Below are 18418 nucleotides of genomic sequence, written 5' to 3'. Positions count from 1 at the left end.
ATAGCATTATCAGTCTCTACTTTCTCCTCTTACTCAGCTCAGATTATAGTTTGATCTAATACTTATTAATTTTATTGTATATATGTACTTTATGGCAATGGCCTCAAATTCATCTTGAAAGCAGGGGTGTAAAAATTAATAGAAGATGACATTTTAGTTATAGTAAAAATATTTAATAAAGATTAATAAAATTATTTTCTTTCATATTTTTAATTTTATAAAATTCATACATGTTAGAATCAGATTTTAAATATGTGGTTAATATCTTGTTTTTGATATAATTAACTACTTGAGTCCTACTTTAACATTTTTATTTTTTAAAAAAGTAGTAAACACAAATTGAAACATAGATAACAGGTGTATTACAGAAGGACCACTTTAAATAAGATTTTCAAAGTGGTCAGAACAGGCCTGCCTGATTTTATAGACCGATTTCTGTTTATCAAAGTTTTCCTGTGTCTATGTTAAAGAAAAAATTCTATTAAAAAGTCTGTATATAATTTGGGGGAAAAAATTAAAAAGTGAACTGACCTACACACAGGAATTCCTGACAAGAGTGGGAGCCTATTTGCATCTGGGTTGGGCCGATGCAAATGAAAACTGGCATCTTAACAACTGCATTTATCTTTGACAACATACTATAGGACTTACACAGACTTTGGGTATAAGGATTCCTTTTCACAAGCTTAGGAAAGCATTTGTGGCTCATTTGAGATGAACTTGGCTATGTAGAGGCACTTCTTCCAGGGAAGATATATTTGGATTTGAATTTTAAAGGATGGTGACTATTTTGGCAGAGGTAAGGAATGGGGCAATTTTAAGGGAAGGAAATATCCAGAATAGAAGCATAATTGTCTCATAGGGCTGCCCATGTGACCAGTTGTAGTGTTGTAGACTGTAAGACTGGGGGTAGACACTGATAAGTGAATAGACTGTGAAGGAAAGGCACAATTGATGCAGGGGAAATGCAGGGACCTGGAGGATACTTCCTGGAGGCTGGAAGGTGGTGGTGGTGGTGAGGAGATAGTCAGGGATACCTTCTTGGAGGAAGTGATATACAAATTTTTACCTGAGAAATGAGTGGAAATTACAGAAACAAACAGGAGGAAAGAGAGAGAAGTAAGAGTATGTGTAGAGGCCAGTTGCAGGAGCGAGCAGGTGGAGGAACTGGGAGAATGTCCATGGAAGAAATGGAATACCTTTTACTCTTGTGCTGTACTGTAGGTGCCTGAGGGTTGTGTAAGCAGCACTGTCTAGTACATAGGTAGATAGATCAGGAAACCAGTACAGAGATCTGAGCTGTACATAGAGATCCAGAAGTCAGTAGCACACAGAGGTTAACTGGAGCCATGGGAATGGAGCTGAAACCCAGGCAGAAGGTAACGTGGCCTCAGAAAGAGGAGGGCCAGAGCAGTCTGTTGCCTGGGGGATGGGGAAGTGGAGATGGAGTGGGCATAGAACTTTCTTTCAAGAAACTTGCCTATGAAAGGGGATGGAAAAGGGCTGTAGCAAGATGGGGGAATCTGGGTTCAAGGGAATTTTTTCTTTTAAGATGAGGAAGAATTTGGAGAGTATTTAAATGCTAATCAGAAAGAGCTGCATAAGTGGGATTGGCTGGAGATAAAGGAGTGGGTCAGTTAAGAGAGGCATGAAGGCTCCGAGGAAGGGATCCAGAGCATAAGAGGGCACGAGGGAAGCAGAGCAGAGGCCCCTCTTGGAGTTCAGCCCACAGGTGGAGGAGGAGCTGGGCGAATGTGGGCAAGAGTGTGAGTCCATGGGCAGAGGTTGAGGGGAGTCTCATTGAATGGGTTCTCTTTCCTGTGAAGTCTGCAGTTGAGTCCATCTGCTCAAAGGCAGGGAGGAATTGGTGGGCTGGAGGTTGTCCTGTAGAGGAGGCAGGCTGAAGTAGCCACTGTGGATGGTAGGAAAAGAGCAGTCTCAGGAAGCAGAGTTGTCACTGTGCGGAGGGCTTTGTCTTCTCCCTGATTATAGCCAGGGCCAGCCACAGACGTAGAATAATATCGAATCAGTAACTTTGTTCATAGTGATAACTAACTTCTCAGTAGCTTAAATCTTGATTATAGTTTGTCAAATGAATTTTGAAAATTAAAAACAACTTCAAAAAATGCTTTTAATTTTACAATTAGTATTATTAATAGTAATTTAAAACATTTTGTTTAAAAGTGTACTTCTTTCAAACGAAGATGACTGAATTCTCTTGTGGGTTGGTTGGTTTTAGACACTCATGGTGGCTTGGATCCGAGCAAACCTCTGTGTGTACATTTCTCGAGAGCTCTGGGATGACTTTCTTGGTGTGCTGTCCTCCCTCACGGAATGGGAGGAGCTTATAAACGAGTGGGCCAACATTATGGACTCCTTGACAGCAGTGCTTGCAAGAACCGTTTATGGAGTTGAGATGACAAACCTACCTCTGGATAAATTAAGTGAACAAAAGGAAAAGAAGCAACGAGGCAAAGGTATTTCCACTCTTCCAGGTTAACACCATATGTCTAGGACTGGGGACGAATGTGTATTTGTATGACTCAGCAATTTATGCCTGAAATTTTATCATGAAGAACCAGCTACATGGTGTCTTCTTATAGTGCATTAATTTGTGTCTAATATTCTGTTCCCTTAATGAGGTAGTGAATTTCTGAGGAGGCTATGCAAGAAGGAAGATGAGTACTAGTAATAGTAGTGATAGTTAACAGTAATAAGGGCTATTACATTGTACATATCATCTCCCTTTCCCGTCATAATAACCTAGAGAACTGTAGGTGCTTGTATTATCCCCATATCACAGACAGAGCAACTGAAGTACAGAGACTTTGCAGGGACATCCAATCCTTTGGCTTCTCCGGGCCACATTGGAAGAATTGTCTTGGGCCACACATGAACTACACTAAAACTAACAATAGCTGATGAGCTAAAACAAAAAAAAAAATTGCAAAAAAAATCTCAGATTGTTTTAAGAAAGTTTACAAATTTGTGTTGGGCTGCATTCCAAGCCACTCTGGGCTGCATTTGGTCCATGGGTCACGGGTTTTGGACAAGGTTGCTTTACAGTGATTGACTCACCCAGGTCCACATGGTTAAGAAGTAGTAAAGCCAGAAATCAGAGCTGGATAAGTACAACTCACGATGTAAGGCTGTTAAGATGCATTCTCCAGCCGCTCTAGGAAATGTGGAGAAATTCTGAATGCTTCACATAGGAGCTATTTTGGCTTTGTATTTCTGGGTAAAAGTTGTTTTGGGACCGAGAACCTCAAATGAAACTGATGTTTTCAAGGTAGAAAATGTCAGTGGTAGTTTCTGTTAGGAATGACAATTTGGCATCCCCTTGTCTTAATTGCTATTCTTAAGGAAGTGGCATGGTCCTTGGATTAATTCACTGGTACTCCACCTTACTCTGTAAAGATCTGAGGCAGCTCATAGAAAGGCATATAGTACAGTAAACCAAATACAAAATAGAGTCAAAATGAGTGGGGTTGCAGAGAGCTGCCAGTATGGTTAAGATGCAAAATGCATGCCATAGAGCCTCATGGGCTTGCTGGGGAGGTGCAATAGTCAAACACTGGATTTGATTTTGGTCTTTGCAGGGTTACATCAAATAGAGAATCACAGAGCACATAGGGTAAAACAATTCACTCACCTAGGTGTTGCATAGATTTTATTAGGTCCTCCTAAGACTTGGGAGGAAGTTTTCTTTCAAAGCCTCATAAAGAATACACATTGCTTATTGCATAGACTACCCTTTAGGAATGCCAGCCTTATTATAGATTATATCAGTGTGACTTTGCCATGTGACAAATCTCCCAAAACTTAGTGGCTTAAAATAACCACTTATTTATCTTGATTTGATGAGTTGGCGATTTGGGTGGGACTCAGCAGGTCAGTTCTTCTGCTAGTCTTTGCTTCTGTGTTTGCAGTCAGTGAGGCTGTGAAATAGCCAGGCAGCTCTATTTTTAGGGGTTGCCTGGCTGTCAGCAGGGGCAGTGAGGTGTGACTGGGTTACATGTTACAGCAGCCAGAGGCTAGCTCAGCCTTGTTTACTGAGTAGCTTAGAGTTTCAGGAGCAGCAAGAGGGTAAGCTCAAATTTTCAAGGGCATTTCAAGTCTCCGCTTGTTCAGTTTTGCTACCAAAGTAAGTCACGTGATGAAGCCTAACATCAGTATGGGAGAGGATAACAGAGGAGGTGGTTACGGGGAGGTGTGAACCAGGTACACTGGTTAGTAAACCATATACATGTGTAATAAATATGACAGATTCTTATAATATCTTCGTTGAATTCTGAGAATGGCTTGCCAAAGCACTAATTAATAAAAGCAAGTTAGTTAGAAGACAAAATAAAGTAGTTGAAGTATATGGCAATTCAGTTGAACAGTTTAATCCCAATGTGGATTTAGATTGTCTTAATGCAATCATTTTCTAACATTTTTACCAGACCTTTTTTTTCTCCCCAGTTGAAGTTATACAGAACCCATTTATAAAGAAATATATTAGAATGGAGATTTGGGATTGAAGAAAGGGCAGGGAGCCAAGAGCCTGGGCCCTTGGCCTCCATTTAGTCCTCTCTAACACCTCTGAGGACCTCTGTGTAAACCCAGGGCTTGAGAGGATCCAGACACTTCCAACTAGGTATTTGGTTACCTAAGACAGTGGTTCTCAGCCGAGAAGAGAACCTGCCTAGCTAAGGGTGTGCCTTTCAGGCTGGAGGAGGAGAGCTGTAATAGGAGATAAGGATCTACCTTCAGTTTTTGTAATCTATGCACAAGCACATGTGTAGACACACACACACACACACACACACACACACACCCCTACCTGCCATTCTGCAATATTCTCGACACACACACATACACAGACACACGCGTGCGCCATTCTGCAATATTCTCTTCCTACCCACAGATTCATCTGAAGAATACACTTGTGTTAGGAAGGCAAACAACTTCGAAAACACTGTTTTCGAAATGTACTGAACCAATTATTTAATTAATGACAGCAACTAATATTTCTGATTTATATTGTTCTAAAAAGGATTTAAATATTTATTATAGAAGTGCTTACCTTCTAAGAGCTAGACTACTAGAAACAAAAAGCACAGGCAGAGGAAACTGGGTGTGGGAAACATGCCACAGGTGGCAGTCACTGGCCACATCATCCCTGTGCAGAAATCTCTATGTCTCTCATTCTCTTTCCTCCTCTATTTGTTTTGGATCTGTAACCTCTCATTGAGATAATTAAACCAGAACAATATGAGAAAAAAGAAAAGTTGAATTTCACACTATAATGTTTTATTGTTTTGGACCTTTGCTAAAATAGGATATTGTATTGTTTCGAGATTTTCATTATCCTGCCCATTTGACTGAATCCATATTGGAGTTTTAGGCAGGGACTGCTCTGGGGATTTGTGGAGGGGTTGGTGCCTACAGGATGCAGTACTATTCTAACATCAGGATCTCTGAGTTTTTGGTTTATAAGTTGTGGTTTTTGGAGTGTCCTGGGAACAGTGGTATAACTTCATATATTTTTCTTGTATTGAGAAAGGTTTATTAATATTTCTTTTGTATATTGGAGTCAGTACCATGAAGATATAATATTCATAAGACTATTTTAGATTCTTGAAAATATTTTGGCAACAAGAATTCTTAGATTAGTGACATATGAATAACTTCCTAAATTGCAGTGTAAAGAAGTGGCACTTAGTTTGTGACAAAGAAACCTACTGATTATATATAGTTGTATATATGCCATTTGCTGAGCAACACAAGCTATGAAATGAATAATAATGAATTCAGCCATTAGATTATTTTTCTTATCCTTTATCAGGCTGTGTTCTAGATCCTCAGAAAGGAACCACTGTGGGGAGATCCTTTTCTCTCAGCTGGCGGAGCCACCCAGATGTGACCGAGCCTATGCGATTTAGGAGTGCCACCACGTCTGGAGCACCGGGAGTGGAGAAGGCGAGAAATATTGTTCGCCAAAAAGCAACTGGTATGCATTTATTTAAATGCTTCTCAAAAATCTAGTTGTTATCTAAAATGAATTTATAGGCATAAAGTGTGTTAAAATTCTACTCAAAATTTAAATATTAGACCTTGTATTAAATGAAATGTGTCTATATCTTTTTAGCTTTCAGCTCTAGTTACTTTTCAAATTGCAGTTTTCAGTTATTTATTTCTAAATTTTCCACTGTGAAAAAGAACTTCTGATGTTAATATTGAGTGAGATATTTGTGCAAAATGGAGAAAATGGAGTTTTTGTTTGAACCTTGAAGAAAACAGATTGTTATTAAACACACCAGTTGTTGCATTATTGTTAATATTAAACAATATTGATCTTTAGAGTGTGGCAACCTGTTTGAGCAAAGAATAGGAAAATCGTACACTTTAGTTTTCAGGACTGGATAGACATTTCATATTTTGCTCCTTTGGAAAATCGAGTCTTTTCATGCCTGTGGATATTATATGGTATAACATTTAGCCTATTTCATGTAGCCTATTTCAATTTACAAGAACTTGACCAACAACCCCAGTTAATTGGACAACTTTGCTACATTTTACTCTTAAAACAAAAAGTGAACTCTCGAAAAAGAAGCTTGTATACAGCATTTAATAAGAACAAATAAAGCCACCTCCTTCCAGTGACTTCGAACCTGTAACTTAGGTTTAAGACAATTTTAATTGCTATTTAGCATGTTGACTTAAGAAAGTCACAAGATCCTCTGGCCATAAAACAAAGATTCATTAAAGCTCAACCTATTCTATAGTGCTTAGTAAAAGCTTAATACAGATGGTTTAGAATCCTGTTGGAGTTTTTATGAAAATATATTCCACCTTAACTGTAACTCTCATCCTTTTCTGCTGTAGTATTTGCTGGAAATTATCACCTTATTTGCAGGCATGGCCTATTCTGCTTCTCCTTTCTTCTGTCACTCTCTCCCCTGAGGAGAGACCCAATTCCTGATTAACAGGCAACTGTTGAGGATGTTCATTCACTGATTTCGTTTCTCATTCCAATTCCTAAAAACAATTTTCTTCTATCATTAGAGTCTTTTTTTTTTTTTTTGAGTTGGAGTCTTGTGCCATCCCCCAGGCTCAAGTGCAGTGGTACAATCTCAGCTCACTGCAACCTCTGCTTCCCAGATTCAAGCGATTCTCCTGCCTCAGCCTCCCAGGTAGCTGAGACTACAGGTGTGCACTACTACGCCAGGCTAATTTTTTTTTTTTTTTTTTTTTTCAGTAGAGATGGGCCATGTTGAGACCATATTGGCCAGGCTGGTCTCAAACTTCTTACCTCAGGTGATCTGCCTGCCTCTGCTTCTCAAAGTACTGGGATTACAGGAGTGAGCCACCATGCCCAGCCTTTCTATCATTGGATTCTTTTTTTTTCTTTTTTGAGATAGAGTCTCGCTCTATTACCTAGGCTGAAGTGCAGTGGTGAGATCTTGGCTCATTGCAACCTCCGCCTCCCAGGTTCAAGTGATTCTCCCACTTAAGCTTTCCAAGTAGCTGGGATTACAGGTGTGCACCACCATGCGCAGCTAATTTTTTATTTTTAGGAGAAATGGTGTTTCACTATGTTGGTCAGTCTGGTCTTAACTCCTGACCTCAGGTGATTTGCCCGCCTTCGCCTCCCAAAGTGCTGGGATTATAGGCGTGAGCCACCACACCCAGCCTACTGGGAATTCTTATAGGCAAAGGGTAGGGGAAAGGACAGTAGGATAAAAAGTTTGTTTCAGTTTTTGCAAATGTGTCACTATCATTTGTGTCCATTTCATTAATGTTAACTGAAGTCACATAAAAATAGTAAAATGGCAAGTAAATCTTTATATTTTTATTTTAGGATAAAACTGATTTTGCTGATTGTGGTTTTACATATATGAAGCATGTTTTCCTCCTGTGTCCATTCAATTTCCCCAATGTTTATTTGACTAACAGTATATAGAACACATAAGAATACCATAAAGTTGACATTAAAGATGTATGGATTTCATAAGCATAAAATGTGACATAAAAGAATGGGTTTCATCGAGATTTTACCTTTTTCTCAAATACCAAATCTTTTAATGTTTAACTTGACTTGTATGTGTTCTTGAGCTTTTCAGATATTTAATTTACTAAACGATTTGCTTTTGAATACAGTCAGCTCTCAGGAAACCAGCTTCTGAAAGAAGGCCAGATATTCCCTCTTTCACCATGTTCTTTTTGTACATGTCCTTGAGGAAAGGAAAACTGACTATAATGTCTGTCAAATCAAATAACCCGAATGTGAATCTGATTCACAGCAGAAAGAAGGAAAGGCTAAACATATAAAGCATTTCAAAAGAAAATTATTTGTGGATTGCCCATTCTTCTATGTCATGAGGAGGACTGACTGAAAGTTGGCTGTATTTAGAGACTACAATTAAATACTATACTTTGTACTGACTTCCTTTAAAGTTTAAAAATGACTTCCTTTAAATGTTTAGAGAGAGCCCAGAAAAGTAATAATAATAAAGTGAAAGGTCCTATTGTTCTTCTGACATAATTATTACTTTATCTCTCCTGGAAGCTAAGCGAAGCCAGTCTATCAGCAACTGTGTCCACCTTTCTGAGGCTTTGCCTGCCACTAAAAGCGTCCCGCTCCTCCTTCACACCGTGAGCGCTCTCTTACCTGGTCTCTCTTACTCTTCTTGCTCTCACAGGCTGTCAGGTACTGTAATGCTGTCTCGTGTGTCCATCACTGTTCCCAGGCTTCTCCCGCTTGCCTCTGGGCCTCGCTTCCTTTGTTAATATGCTCACATCACACCTGTGCCTGACCATCACACTAGTGTTAAATTGCAGTGAATACTAGTAATTGTCTTTGTGTAGTTAGACGCTTAGTGGCAATTAGATAGTCAAGAAAAATTTCTGTGACTTTGGTCTTTGCAATAACAATTAAGGAGGATAGAAGGATTTTAAGTCCATAGCTTTTTAAAAGGGGGTAATGTGATGCCTGCCTTAGTGTGTCTTTATAGAGTGCCCATGGAAAGTAAGGGAATTTTCATAAACGTTTTGAACATGTCAGTATTAGAATGCTTGCTGTGTCTTCAAAAAAAAAAATGAATAAACTAGAAAAATTATGTAGGCAGGATCTATTTGGAGTTAATAAATCATATATGTGAAGTAATGATCAGTTATGTAGATTCATACTGACTATTGAAATTTGAGTGAAAAAGGACCAGTGCAAAAAAGCAATAATTTTCAAAACAAAGAAATGTCATTTCTGTACTTCGGCCAGTTAAAATTGAATTTAGCCATGTGTGATTGACACAGAGTACATTTTATTTAAGACATCATAGCACCAAGAGTCATTTTTAGCCTAGCTACTTCAACAGGATTTACCTTGCTCTATAGTGAACAATTAGGTCTATGTCTACTTATTTTGTGGTGATTCTAGGATGAACTGGATCTTCTTCCTAAAAAGAGAAAGATTGGGGCCGGGCGCGGTAGCTCACGCCTGTAATCCCAGCACTTTGGGAGGCCGAGACGGGTGGATCACGAGGTCAAGAGATCGAGACCATCCTAGTCAACATGGTGAAACCCCGTCTCTACTAAAAATACAAAAAATCAGCTGGGCATGGTGGCGCATGCCTGTAATCCCAGCTACTCAGGAGGCTGAGGCAGGAGAATTGCCTGAACCCAGGAGGCGGAGGTTGCGGTGAGCCAAGATCACGCCATTGCACTCCAGCCTGGGTAATAAACGTGAAACTCTGTCTCAAAAAAAAAGAGAGAGAGAAAGATCATTTTTATGATCTTTTTTAGTTTCAGAAATTTGTTTTTTTGAGACAGAGTCTTGCTTTGTTGCCCAGGCTGGAGTACAGTGGCCCAATCTTGGCTCACTGCAACCTATGCCTCCTGGGTTCAAGCAAGTCTCCTGCCTCAGCCTCTGAGTAGTTGGGACTACAGGCGTGTGCCACCAAATTGTTTAATTAAACATAATTTAGTGCTACTAAATTATGTTATACTGTGTTTTAACAAAGCAAAATTAAAGCTTAAGTCCTCTGCTGGCTATGTAAAATACCATATTACTTTATAGAATTTAAGGGAAGAAGTTAGTTTTACCAAGAGTGAGGACTATAATGTTTTTTAGAAAACTCTTTTTCTCCAGTAACTATTGAAGGTAAAAAAAAACAGTAAGAATGGTACATAGGAAAATTGTCACTAGTCAGTTAAATTAGTGTTGAGTTTTAACTGCCCGATTATTTGGTTTTCAAAAAAGCTATTTAGAGATGATTAATAAAGTATTTAAAATGATTTTACCTGCTGTTTGGCTGATATATACCCCAAAAGAATTTTTTTTGTGATGAAAAGTTTTCTTATGTCACAATCCATTTTTTTTCATATTCGGTTTCTCTTAAGTTTTTTACAGGTTTGTCCAAAACATGTTCCCACAAGAAATCTCTTCCTGTTAGTAATTTAATTTTGGAAGCTTTTGTTCTCATGCAGTATAACATTTTATTTTACTAAGACTCTTGGTTCCTGTGTATACATATACTACAGTTCCAACTGAAGTTAAATATGATTTGGAGAAGTGGCTCTCAACTGGCAACAATTTCAACAATGCCCGGAGACACTTTTAATTGTCACAAGTGGGACCGTGCTACTGGCAGCTAGTGGGTAGAAGTCAACTATTGATGCTGCTGAGTAGCCTGCAATGCACAGAACAGCTCCCAAACAGAGAATTGTCTGGCCCAGAATACCCACAGTGCTGAGGCTGAGAAATCCTATGTTAGAGTGGAATCAAGTGTCCTGGGCTTGGTCTGTAGTTACCTGCCTTTGCTATCTTTGTTCTTGATTTTGTAGCACAAGGGGTGAAAAGACTTCAGGGTATAGTGGCTTTGGGAACAACCTGCCATTCTCTGTTTTATCTGACTACTATGATGGTGAGCTTCTTAGCCTGATGGCATTGGTTCTTTACTGATTAAATTGATGCCTTTGTCCTTTGTGACTGTCCTGTCAAGAGACTGACCCAAGGGCAAATTGTATATTCTCTACTGGTTGGTACATTAAAGTATTGAATTTGTCTCCAGTTTAAACCCTAATGTGTAGGCATATCCTGCTAACCTACTGCTAGATAATAGGACACTTAAATTTGCTTTCTGGCCACAAGTTCCTACCCTGTCAGTGATTGATTGCTAATTTTGTTTACATTTAAGTTAACATTTTTTTTTGTCTTTATTTATCTATGTAACTAGTCAACCCAACAAAATTGTTTTAATAATATAAGCAATAGAGAATTACTTACTTTTAGCCACGATTGTATATTTTTCCGATCTTTTTGGGATTGTGTTTGGCAGCAGCAGCAGAATTTTGGGCAGGTTGTTTGTATTCTGGGAGGAAGAAGTGATGTTGTGTTTTGGAGTCACAACCACCTGTTTCCATTAATATGAATAGCTACATAAACACAGTTGGGGAGGTAGGACCGACAGTTTTTGTGATTTCCTTTTTTTTTCCTTCGTGAGAACAGTTCTTTCCAGCTGTTCTATACTCTTTTTTGTTTTTGAGACGGAGTCTCACTCTGTAGCCCAGGCTGGAGTGCAGTGGTGTGATCTTGGCTCTCTGCAACCTCCACCTTTCCGGTCCCAGTTCAAGCATTTCTTCTGCTTCAGCCTCCCAAGTAGCTGGGGTTACAGGTACATGCGACCATGTCCAGCTGATTTTTTGTGTTTTTAGTAGAGACCGGGTTTCACCATGTTGGCCAGGCTGGTCTTGAACTCCTGACATGGTGATCTGCCCGCCTCAGCCTCCCAAAGTGCTGTGAGTGCCTCTTCTACAATTTTAACTGCTTTTTAGGTTGGGACATTTTTCAGTCTGTAGCACTTAACAGGCCACACAGGTGGCAGATTTTATTTTTCTTTTAGGAATATTGTAATAGTAGTAATGAGAGGATCAACAATCTCCCCTTATGCTAAAAAGACATATTGGAACGGTATGGCAAACCTTGCCTCACTGCATCTGCATCTGGTTTACATACTTCCAGGAAGTGCTTTTATGTCAGGACCTGGTCTGATTTACCTTTGGGAAATTTGATCTTGTGGGAAACCTCAAGATACTGAGTTGATACGCATTTCCTATGCTTTTTATAGGATCAGACTGGTATCATGCAGGGTGTTTTAAAAATTAGGAAATTATGCTATTTATTTTGCTTATGCAACATTGTAAAAGGGAGAAATTAAACTCAGAAATTTGGTTATTGAAGAATGAGCCTCACTCCATTTAGTAAATGGAAGACTGATTAAGGAAGCCTTAAAAAGTGAGTGAAATTGCTGTGAAAAATAGAGATCTGGAAAAATATAGAAGTTACTGAAAAGCTTATACACTTAATTTGATCACACTGCATTTTCTTAATGGGAAGAAATGAAATTAGATCATTTTGAAGTGTTTTGAACGGAGCTTTAAAAAGTAATGATAGGGAGAGAGATCCAAGATGGCTGATCACTAACAGTTCGGGATTGTAGCTCTCAGTGAAAGCGCAGAGAACAAGAGGACGCCACACTTTCAGACAAATTTTCGTTGCTTACGGACCAGAAGATTCCCAGTGGAGGGGCCCCACGGGTCGCCAGCGTGACTGGCTGGCGCAGCGGTTTTGCTGGTGCCTCGTCGCGGCAGCTCCTCGTGCAGAGTAAACGGGAGGAGATTCCCGGGCATAAGAGCACCATCAGTCTTATCGCTGCTGTTTTGGCCGGCGCAGTGGGTTGTTCGGATTCCAGCGCTGGGAATCAATAAACTGGGCGTCCACTCAGAAACCCAACTAGAAAGGCGGTAATTGTAAAGACGACAGATGGATAAATTTATAACAAAGGGAAGAAACCAGCCTAAAAAGGCTGAGAATACCCAAAATCAGAACCCCTCTCCCTCTACAGGGGATTACAGTTCCTCATCACCAACGGAACAAGCCCTGATGGAAAAGGACTGTGTGCCATTATCAGAAGTAGGCTTCAGAAGGTGGATGATAAGAAACTTCTAGGAGTTAAAAGAACTTGTTCTAACCCAATGTAAAGAAAGTAAGAACTTTGAAAAAAGGTTTGATGAAATGCTAACAAGAATAGACAATATAGAGAGGAATATAAATGAACTAACAGAGTTGAAAAACACAACACAAAAACTTAGCAAAATATGCACAAGTTTGAATAGCTGAATTGATCAAGCAGAAGAAAGGATATCAGAGGTCGAAGACCTACTTAATGAAATAAAACAAGAAGACAAGAATAGAGAAAAAAGGATAAAAAGGAATGAGCAAAGTCTCCAAGAAATATGGGACTATGAGAAAAGACCTAATTTACGTTTGATAGGTGTACCTGAATACGACGAAGAGAATGAATCCAAGCTGGAAAATACTCTTCAGGATATTATTCAGGAAAACTTTCTGAATCTAGCAAAGCAGCACAATATTCAACCCCAGGTAATACAGAGAACACCACAAAGATGTTCCTCAAGAAGAGCAACCCCAAGCACATAATCGTTAGATTCACCAGGGTTGAAACGAAGGAGAAAATACTAAGGGCAGCCAGAGAAAAAGCTCAGGTTACCCACAAAGGGAAGCCTATCAGACTTACAGCAGAAACCCTACAAGCCAGAAGAGAGTGGGGGCCGATATTCAACATCCTTAAAGAACAGAACTTTCAGCCCAGAATTTCATATCCTGCCAAACTAAGCTTCACAATTGAAGGAAAAATAACATCTTTTATGAACAAGCAAGTACTCAGAGATTTTACCACCAGGCCGGCTTTACAAGAGCTTCTGAAAGAAGCATTATACATAGAAAGGAACAACTAGTATTAGCCTTTCTAAAAATATACCAAAAAGTAAAGAGCATCAACATAAAGAAGAATTTACATCAATGAATGGATAAAATAGCCAGTTAACATCAAATGGCAGTAATCCTAAATTTAAATCGACTAAATACCCCAATCAAACGATACAGCCAAAACCCTAATGATATATGCTACATCCAGACCCATTTCACATCCAAAGATACACAAAGACTTAAAACAAAGGGATGGAGAAAGATTTACCAACCAAATGGAGAGCAAAAATAAATAAATAAATAAATAAAAAGCAGGAGTTGCAATTCTCACATCTGATAAAATAGATTTCAAAGCAACAAAGATATAGTGGTAAAAGGATCAATGCAACAAGAAGAGCTAATGATCCTAACACCCAGATACATAAGACTCAGAAAGAGATTTAGACTCAACAAGGCAGAAAATTAATAAGGATATCCAGGACTTGAATTCATATTTGGAACAAGTAAACTCAATAAATATTTAAAGAACTCTCCATTTTAAATACACAAAATATACATTCTCCACCTTAAATACACAAAATACTGATCCGCCATTATTAATACCCATTTTTAGAATAAAGCAATATTCCTGTTCTCTCTCCCTCTTTTTCTTCCCCTTTCTTCCTCTCCTTCACTCTTTTTTTTTCTTTCTTTCAAAAAAAAAGACTGTGTGATAATTAAAAAAAAAGAAAGTAATGGTTTAGAAATGATATTGTGAAACTTACATTGTCAAGAGACGAGGAAGTTAGTGCTTTTAAAATCTGGGCAATTGGGACTAGCTGGGCTTTACAGAGAGTACGTTATTTGAATCTAAGATAGAATTTAGCTCTTTGAAGTAATTTAAACAGAAATTGTGTGACATTCAAAATAGAAGATCTTGCATTTATTGTGTAATTTGAATGTAACTGATATAATTCTTTCTCTATTTTAAATATCAGATAATCTTGATTTTTGATCTTTGCATATCACTATTAAAATGATTTTCATTTGTTATGAAAGAACTGCTACAGCTAACCCCATAGAATGAGAGCAGCTTTAACATAAATTGCTCTTTCTTAAATAAAACGCCAGCAGAGGGAGCCCAAGAACTATATAAAAAGGAAAAATAGTATAAAGAAAATGTTTCTGTCATTCATGTATTCATTTCAACAAAACATGTATTTAACATAAAGGATGAGAATGCCAAGAAATGTACCCTTACAAATCAGGAATTTGGGTTTAAATTGTAGGATAAAGAGAATTGAAAATTCTCTTTCCATACCATCTCAATTGATAGTCAACTACAGGAGTAGCTCAGGGTACCTAAAACACAACAGCACACTTAAGCGTTGTAACTCTCCCCTTCCTTCCCACTCAACACCCTGCCACTGACCACTATTCCTAAAGGCTTGGATTTTCTCCATCTGATAAGTCCCTCCTGACAGTTTTATAAAAACAAAGCCTTGAAAGCTGCATTAGGCCAGCCTGTTAGTAAGGCAGACCAGCTGGTGGTGGCAGGCTCTTCGTCTGTCTGCTGTGTTGAGTACCAGTGGGGACACTCTAATTTGGAAGCAATGGTGCTGTGGCTATATTGTATCCCACCAGATGGCGATGTTCTTTATCTTTAGAAAGATGCTGCCAGTGTTGGCTCAGCTCTTATTTGCTCCTGCTCATAGGCCAGAAATCAACATCTATCAGTTTTTGGCATCAGGCTCCAGAGAATAAAACCAACTCTTCCACTATCCATAAAAAATGGCATTTGCCAATTATATTTTAGAAAGTTAGGAAGCTCTTGGGCTCCCTCTACTGATACTGGATTAACAAGTAGATTCATTTATAAATATAAACTCTTTCCAGAAGATTTCAACATCTTGGATAATTAGAATAAACAATGAGAGAAGACAGCCGGAAGGGCTGGTCCTATGGTGTTATTTGGCTTCTGTTGCTGAAGGCTGAAGAGACTAGAAATCGATCTGTGAGAAGGATGTAGTCTACACTTTGGGATGTATAGGTAGATTAAAAATGTGCACACATGCTTTGTGTTTCTCTGTAGAAAAATAAACAGTTCTTGGCTGTTCAAAAGAAGAAGAAGGTAAAGACAGCCTGGGAAACATGAGGCTTTGACGTATCTGCCTTTTCTTTCTAGCTTGGCCTATCTTGGCTTGTACACCAAAGTCAGTTTCCTACCAGCATCTAAAGTTAGGCCATGGGCCGGCACCATGGCCCATGCCTGTAATCCCAGCACTTTGGAAGGCCAAGGTGGGCGGACCGCTTGAGACCTAGGCAACATGGCAAACCCCCATCTCTCTGAAAAGACAAAAATTTGTGGCCACAGTGGCGTGCACCTAAACTCCCAGGTAGTCAGTAGGGTGAGGTGGGAGGATCAGTTGAGCCAGGGAGGTCACGTGTGCAGTGAGCTATGATCACACCACCACACTCCAGCCTGGGGACAGAGCAAGGCACTGTTTCCTACCACCCCCCCCCAAAAAAACAAGGAAATAGATAAATTTTTGTAAGATCACACAAATTTCATAGTTTTAAGGTCTTGTAACTGTATCAACATACTATAAAATGGCATTTTCATTTGGATAGAAAAAATAAAACAGCATCCCTTTATTGAAACCCTGTGTATTAAATTTAGAATCTTCCTACATACTTCGTGCGTAAGGTGAGCCATCACTTTGCCTTATGACTCGGATTAAAGGATTATGCAGAGGGTGGCCCACTGGCAGTGAGTTTCATTTCAGGTGATAAACCAGGTGACCCAGCCAGTTAAGACACTACAGGCTGAGTTTTGATCAGCCTCTTCTTAGTAGTAGTAATTAGCAGATTAAAATTTTTGGAAAATACTTTATTTTAGTTATGTGGATGTAGAGTTTTATGACTACATGAGTGAGTGTGGAATCTAGTGAGAAACATAGCAGTGGGGCTTACATGCAAGCCAGGGAGCAAGTCCTGTAGGGGATATTCCCAGGGCAGCACAGCAAAGAGGGATGAGGGAGCATGTGTGAGTTTAGCATAGGGGAGTGAACAGCAGGTGCCAACTGGGTTAGTACTACCGGAGATTAAAGTGAGTTAGAGAACCTTGCAAGGGGATCAGTGTGTCCTTTGAGATCAAGGAAAGCCCGTATTCACCCTGACTAGCATGTATTTGACAACTCTATAGCAAGAGAGGACTTTGGTGGGTTTTAAGAGGAGAGGCACAGTCAGATCTTTATTTTAGAGGGACCATGGAGAGGATAGATATGAAGGTGGTAAGAAGATGGGGACAGTGATAAGTGATTAGTTAGCAGGCTCTTAAAACAACCTATGTAAAAGATGGTGCAACACTATAGCTGTAACTCTAGAGAGAGAGGGTGGGGTGGTAATTCCAGTGCCTTGGGTGGTCTTTACAGATTAAAGTGTACTGTGCAGTTTAGAAATGAGCTGGGGGAACTCATTCTTTAGGGAAATATAGCTTGTAATAATACTGAGATTATCCTGTAGTCCCTACCCATCTATGGTTTTCTATTTTATGTCATATATATATTGGTTTTCTTTAAATACATGTGAATCAATCTGTACTTAAGAGAATAATTTGACATTGTATTTGATTAAATAAGCCATTAAATAACTAATAACTATAGAATTTTATTTTGGACAGTTGGGCACTTATCTGTTAAAAAGGAATAATGCAGTAGAAATTCCCATGTTTCCTTTCATCTTCCTTTAGGGGGTGTGTGTGTGTGTGTGTGTGTGTGTGTGTGTGGTTGTTTTCTGTTCTTCTCAAATGTAAATTGCCCATTTTATGCATCTCCTGGATCTCTCTTTCCTTGGCATGCCTGGCCCTGAAATTCTAAATGACTTTTACAGTTCTTAACCTTTTATTGTGGCTTTTTTCCTTTACTTTGATTGAAAAATATAAGTTTCTATAGAGCTTAAGTGAAAAATGTGTTCTTGGAGTGCAATATTAGGGGTTAGCACATATAGGAAATTTGATGGTGTAAATGCAGATTATCTCACTGTAAATTTTTTGTGAAAAGCATTTGAAATTTTATTTTTTAAATATGTTGTTTTAAGTGGTGAATGTGTTTTTAAAAATCTTGAACTGTAACCTTGCATGTTTTGCGTTCATGCTCACAGAAGTGGAGGAGTGTCAACAGTCAGAAAATGCACCTGCATCTGGATCTGGCCATCTCACGGTGGGACAGCAGCAGCAGGTCCTTCGGAGCAGCAGCACCTCCGATATTCCTGAGCCACTGTGCTCAGATTTTTCTCAGGGTATGTGGTGTCTTCAGTGATTAATACGGAACTATAGATTCTGGTAGAGGAACAGAAGCTGCATATAGCATTACTTTGTACATGTATTCTAAATATATTTATTTCAAGGGAATTAATCTTTTTAATTTGATTGCAAGGATGTGATTTATGGCAGTGAAATATTTGCATTATTTAAACATTTGTCTAAATTATATATATCTATATGTAGATATATACCCACTTTTTTAAAGGTTGGCATGTTTGAGAACTAGACAGGAGTGCAAGTGGCTGGAGTAGAAGAGAAATAGAGACTGTTACAACACAGAGTCAGGAAGGGCATCAGTTAGATATTACAGAAGGCAGGGAGGAAGGATGGGGGGCAGGGATGTA

At 39.0% G+C, this 18418-nt stretch overlaps 1 protein-coding gene across 30 annotated transcripts in view; it reads left to right on the top strand.

Annotated features, from left to right (window-relative positions):
• RALGAPA2 (Ral GTPase activating protein catalytic subunit alpha 2) overlaps positions 1–18418 on the top strand; it is a 346879-nt gene that overhangs the window by 119069 nt on the left and 209392 nt on the right. For 17 of the 30 annotated variants that reach the window (XR_013535137.1, XM_078371499.1, XM_078371486.1 and 14 more), the window contains 4 exons: positions 2240–2477; positions 5831–5995; positions 8555–8695; positions 17912–18049. Coding sequence is in view for 28 of the 30 variants with exons in the window: in XM_078371499.1 (XP_078227625.1) it covers positions 2240–2477; positions 5831–5995; positions 8555–8695; positions 17912–18049 (682 nt within the window). In the remaining 2 variants the exon portion in view is untranslated. The remainder of the gene's footprint in view (positions 1–2239; positions 2478–5830; positions 5996–8554; positions 8696–17911; positions 18050–18418) is intronic. The other 13 variants (XR_013535138.1, XM_078371500.1, XM_078371501.1 and 10 more) reach the window with 1 other exon arrangement.

The sequence above is a fragment of the Callithrix jacchus genome, chromosome 5 (genome assembly GCF_049354715.1).
Source record: "Callithrix jacchus isolate 240 chromosome 5, calJac240_pri, whole genome shotgun sequence".
NCBI lineage: Eukaryota > Metazoa > Chordata > Mammalia > Primates > Cebidae > Callithrix > Callithrix jacchus.
Note: the sequence above shows the minus strand (reverse complement) of the source record. Positions and strands in the feature narration are given on the sequence as shown.